This window comes from Phascolarctos cinereus, unplaced genomic scaffold, assembly GCF_003287225.1.
Source record: "Phascolarctos cinereus isolate Bilbo 61053 unplaced genomic scaffold, phaCin_HiC Scaffold_2;HRSCAF=192, whole genome shotgun sequence".
NCBI lineage: Eukaryota > Metazoa > Chordata > Mammalia > Diprotodontia > Phascolarctidae > Phascolarctos > Phascolarctos cinereus.
The window spans coordinates 221798217-221804216 of NW_027555625.1; the positions used below are offsets into that span (position 1 = coordinate 221798217).

Consider the following 6000-nt stretch of genomic DNA (forward strand, 5'->3'; position numbering starts at 1 on the left):
ATCCCCCCAGCTGCTAGCGTTCATCCCACCAAAATCACCTCATATCAATTTCGTGTGTGTGATTGTGTAGGAAAGCATACTTGCGTATGCCTACATACATGTCTGTTGCCTCCCCTTCTGAATGTAAGCTTCTTTCAGGAGAGAGAGAATTTTACTTTTGTCTTTGTGTCTCTAGAACTTAGAAGTGCCGGGCGTATAGAAGGTGCTTAATAAATGCTTCCTGACAACAACAACAACAACGACTGAATGCTGGACAACAAGCTATGTTAAGTACTACTGAGGATAAAAAGAAGTCTAAGACAGAGTACCTGTCCTCATTGGACTTACAATCTCAATGAGAGATAAGACATACAGTACCACACAAAAAGTGAGATGATAAGTAGTGTGTGATTCCAGATCAATGGTAATGACAAGTGGTACTGATTAGTAGTAAAGGAGTTCAGGAGAGGGAGAATGGATGGGGAACTAAGACCTGAAATAGGATCTAATGCAATGGAGAGGATTTGGAAGGATAAAGAGGAGGGGAAAGAACATTCCAGGTAAGATACATAGTTTGAGCAAAGATTCAGAAACAGACATAAACGGGCCATATTTGGGAAAGTGAGCAGAATGGTGGAAAATAAAGACAGACATGGAGTTTGAAGGCTGTATTATTAAGAACCTTGAATATCAGGTTAGAAGTTTTGGTCTTTATTTGAGAGGCAAGAAGAAGCTTTTGAAAAAAAATCTTTTTGAGTACAGGAATAATAAAGTACTGTATTGAGAGACTATGGGAATTCTTTCACTTAAGAGCTCTCAGACTAGAAAAGCTCTAGTCTGGTATTAAGTGTAGTTCTGCCTGAAGACAGAGAAATGGAATAAGTTGTCTATAGAGGTCCCTCTCAGTCCTATAGTTTTGTGAAAAAAGAGAGCTATTAAGAATCCAAGAGTGGCAGCTGGGTAGCGCAGTGGATAGAGCACCAGCCCTTGGATTCAGGAGGACCTGAGTTCAAATGTGGCCTCAGATTTGACATAACACTTACTAGTTGTGTGACCCTGGGCAAGTCACTTAACCCCAATTGCCTTAAAAAAAAAAAAGAATCCAAGAAGAGGCTAGGCTTGGTGGCCTTACAGAACTCTCCTAAATCCTATCCTTTTGCTAACCAGTCCATACCAGTCTGCTTTCTTCTTTCTGTTTGAAGCTCTTGGACTGGTCTTCCTCACTTTCCTTCTTTCGATCTAGAGATTCTCCAAGTGCTTCCCTAGAATGGGAAAAATGAAGAGGGAGAAACAAAATCATTGTTCTGCAATGACAAGGGACTCTATTTCAAAGGAGAAACTGAAAATTCTATGGCCCTTGACAGATGCAAGAAAATGCATTTGTCTTTTAAATTTGTAGTAAATTGGAATCATCTCACATGCTGGTCTCTTCCATTTCCACTGAAAAAGACCTAGGTTCAAATCCCCACTCTGACACTTACTGTGTGACTAGGGACCAAGTCATTAAAACTCTATTTCTTCAACAGTAAAATGTGGATAATAATATATTTAGTACCTACTTTACAGAGTTGCTGTGAACCTGGAGTATAAGATATGTAAAGCATTTGCCAAATTTTAAAGCAATATGTAAATATTAGCTACTACTGCCATTATCTTATTCTAAAGACTGTAACAAAAAAAAAGTATCCCAGGAATACTAATTCCGGGAATGAAATTCCAGAAGACCAAAAAAATCACAAAGAAGTAAGCAATAAAGGAAACAAGACAGTAAACAATAATCTTTAGTTTCTTGTATAGATGATGACAGCATTTATATAGTGCTTTAAGGGAAAGTATTTTATATATGTTCTCATTTGATCCTTGAGGTAGGCACTCTCATTATCTCCATTTTATAGTAAGACAAACTAAGTCTCAGAGAAATTAAGTGATTTGCCCAGGGGCACACATCTAGGATTTTTCCTGACTCCATGTTCAGTGTTCTACCCACTGCACTACCTCACCGCACAAACATTCATATTTAAACTCTTTAAGTGCAAAATATTTCTAAATCTCAGAGTTGTGGGGGGAGAGGGACCTCAGAGGCCTTCTAGCTCAACCTATACCTTATAAATCCCCTGCATCATCAGTAACAAGTAACCCTATGACCTCTTTGTTAAGGACCTCTGATGGGGAAGGAAGGACAGGGAGAAGTGCCCCCTGAGGTGGCCCATTCCACTTTACTCTTTTACGGAATGTTCTTACTTTTCCAGTCCTCTCATATTTTGCTCCTGTACTATTGGTACACTGGCCTACCTGCTATTCCTTCCACCTGACCCTCTACTTTCCAACTCTCTTCCTTTGTATTGGCTATCTCTGATGCAGAGACAGGTAGACGGACGGACAGACGGATGGACGGATGAAGAGATAGACAGCATTACCAGACATTTAGACATTTCAAAGTGGATGTCCCATCTAAACTCAACATGTCCAAAGGAGAACTCATTCTTCTCCCCAAACCCCATCCCTTTTCCAGACTTCCCTATTACAATTAAGGGCACCACCATCTCTTCAGTCACCCAGGTTCACAACCATGGTGTCATCCTCAACCTCTTACTCTCCCACATCCCACAGATCCAACCTAGTGCCAAATCTTGCCATAGTTACTTCTACCAACCATCTCATATTCATCCCATTCTCTCCCCTCACACAGCCACCACCCTGGTTCTGGCCCTCATCACCTCTCCCCTGGATTATGATAACATCCTCCTAACTGGCCTCCCTGCCTCAGGTTTCTCTACACTCCAATTCATCCTCCATATGTCAGAGTCATTTCCTAAAGCATAGGTCTGCCAATGTCACTACCCTACTCAACAAATTCCAGCGACTACCTATTACTCCTATATCAAAAATAAAGTACTCTTCGCAGTTTGAGCCCAGTTACCTTTCCAGCCTTCTTACCTACTATTTCCCTTTCATGAAGTCTATAGTCTCATCAGTCTGGCCTTCTTGCTGTTCTTCACACACAAATCCACACCATATTTCCCATCTTCAGACCTTTGCATTTGCTATCCTATCAGCCTAGAATGTATTCCCTCCAAATTGAAGGGATTCCCATCAACTGGAGAATGGCTGAAAGACTGGCATACGATTGTGATGTGCCTTCCCTCTGAGATGACTCACCTTCCATTAGCTTTGTATATATCTTATAGGCACACAGTTGTTCACGTGTTGTCTCTCCCATTAAGATATGGCCTCCTCGAGGGCAGGAACTGTTTTTTACCTTTCTTTTTATCCCCAACACTAAGTAGAATACTTGGCACATAGTAAGTGCTTAATAAATGCTGGTGGAATTTAATTGTCCAGTGTGTAAAATGTCTCCCCCTTCTCTTTGTCTTTGGGAATTCCTACCTATTCTTAGTGGAAACCATGATATATTCGGAGTCAAAAGACCTAGGTTCAAAATTCAGCTTTGCCAACTGCTACCCATGCGACCTTAGGAAAGTCTCTTTACTTTCCTGGACCCTCAGTTTCCTGAGGGATTTGGACTAGGTATTCCCTGAGGTCTCTTTCAGCTTTATATCTGTGAGCCTTACAGACCTTAAAGCCCAATACAAATGCCACTTCTCCATGAATACTTCTTGGGGCTCCCAATCGATAAGTATCTTTTCCTTTGGGCATAACATTTTGTTTTGCAATTGTCTGACGTATTTATTGGTTAATACTGTATTACAGTTATCTGTATTGTCTTCTTCCCTACATGGATTATAATCACAGCTTAAGAGCTGGACACCATGGCTCTCCTAATGCAACCAAAGAATGGAATTCACTTTTTTAGCTACTATGTCATGACAGGAAGTCATATTGACCTTGTCCTATACTGAGCCTATCTAATAGGAGCTCAATAAGGCATTTAATAATAGCCAATGATTACGTGTTTTACAATGTGCAAAGAGCCTTAAATATATCCTCTTATCTGATCCTCACAGTCATGGGTGGTTTATTATCCCCATTTTACAGATGAGGAACCTGAAATTGAGAGGATCACATAGCTAGTTAAATTCATGAGATAGGATTTGAACTCAGGATTTCTTGCCTCCAATCCAGTGTGCTATACTACATAGCTATCTCATAATAAATACTTCTTGAATTCTCTAACATATTGACAAATGAAGCAATGAGATCATCACCACAGCAGCAATTCACCATCAGCAATACATCCAGGAGGCAAAGGTGCAAATTCTAGGCACAATTAAAGACCATAACCCCACATACCAACCACTCCTGAGGTAAAGTTCTGTTGTGTGACCCTCCTAAATAGGATATCTTTTCAGCGTTGCTCCAGACAAAAACAAGGGAGGCATGAGCCTGCCTGTTTTAAGTTTTCCCTAAAAAACACCACAGTCCTGTCCAGCATCTTTGCTGACACAGGGCACAATTTCTGAGGAAGGGTTTGGTTTTTAATTTTTCTCCAGGTTTGGAAGGGAACTGCAGTTATCTTCAACCTTCTTACTGACTGACTGGTTAAAGTAATTAGTTACAAAGGCCTTTGAGTCTCCAGTTTCTTAAGGACTAACTGTGCTCAGTGGACTAGAATGTGCTTTGAGAGCAATATAAAAATAAATGAGTAAGTCTTTGCCCCACCCCATCCTCTGGGCACATTTTGAAATGGAGAGGGGGGAAAGAGGGACAGGCATTTCAGCTTGAGCAAAAGCATGGCCAGGGATGCTTTCATTTACTAGAACTGAAAGTAAGAACAAGTCCTTTTTCTTAATCAGACTCATGGCACCTGTTAGAAAGTTAGGTGTAGTAACCACCTGGGATTTAGAATGTCTGTCTACCGCCCTTGTTAATTTTCCTTTCCCTCTCTTAGATGTGTATTGCAGTTCTGGGCCCGGGAAGCAAGAGGGCTCAGTTCGAATCCCACCTCTGACACAATCTGGCTGTGTGACTCTGGGCAAGTCACTTAACCTCTCCAAGCAGCTCTCTAAGACTATAACTGCAGATCACATGCTGATCTGCATTGGAGGAGGGCGTTTCAGCACTGGGAACTCCCTACAGTGATGAAATCACAGAACCAGTCCAGTGCTTTTGTCTCACCTAGGACCCCCTTCCTGACCCCGAGCTGGCCCTATCTATGCCCGCCAGTCCCGGCTGCTCCCTTACAGTCTCCGCGCTTCCAGGCGTGCCGCGATGCGGAGGCGCCGAGCCTGGATCCTCTCCTGAGGATCATCCGAGTTCACGGACGGCTCCTTAACGCGAGGGACTAAAGTCTCCTCCTCTTCCTCTTCCACGAGCAAGCTGTTCATGGCCACCGCTCCTAACCTCTAGCCTCCTCAGTCCGGTCTCAGCGTCTACATTCCAGCCCCCGTTGCTAGGAACGCGTAACCAGGGCGATGAGTCTGGCTGCGCGCGCAACTGCTCGCCGGGTTCCACCCCCTTCTCCCTCTTCCCTAGTACCTGGTTTGAGCCTTCCTTCTGCCTTAACCTGTCCACATCACCTACTGCTATATTCTAGTGCGATTCCCTGCAGGGCTCTGTCACGTTATTAATAATAAAAACATTAATAATGACATTAATATTCCAGACCTCATTTCACCTTTGTGGGAGAACTCCAGGTGGGGAAATCTCCTCAGCAACTTAACTGCAACTGATAGGTGGCTTATCACACTCACACTGCTAGTATGTGTCAGAGGCAAGATGTAGATTTTTTCTGATTCTAGAACCAACCCCTTTAGCCACTATGCAACACTTTCTCTGACTAATAGTAACATATTTCTACAGAGTTTTGAAGTTTGGAAAGCAACGGGTCATGAGAATGAATGACCATTTGTTATGCACCGGGCACTGAGCTATGTACTGAAGATACAAATATGAAAATGAGACAGGCCCTCCCTTCAAGGAGTTTACGTTCTACAACAGTGCCAGGTACTTAGTAAGCACTTAATAATTGCTTTCTCTATCTAATGGGGGAAACATCATTTACAGTGGAGAAGAGTTTTGATCTGGGAATCAAGAATAGAGCCATAGGATAATTTACTGTAC

At 42.4% G+C, this 6000-nt stretch overlaps 1 protein-coding gene across 1 annotated transcript in view; it reads right to left on the reverse strand.

The window, feature by feature from the left end:
- The window catches only part of DRC1 (dynein regulatory complex subunit 1), a 49305-nt gene extending 43962 nt beyond the window's left edge, over positions 1-5343 (reverse strand). The window contains 2 exon segments of the mRNA XM_020983914.2: positions 1154-1241; positions 5122-5343. Of these exon segments, the coding sequence (XP_020839573.1) occupies positions 1154-1241; positions 5122-5264 (231 nt within the window). The 5' untranslated portion in view covers positions 5265-5343.
- Between the last annotated feature and the right edge of the window lie 657 nt (positions 5344-6000).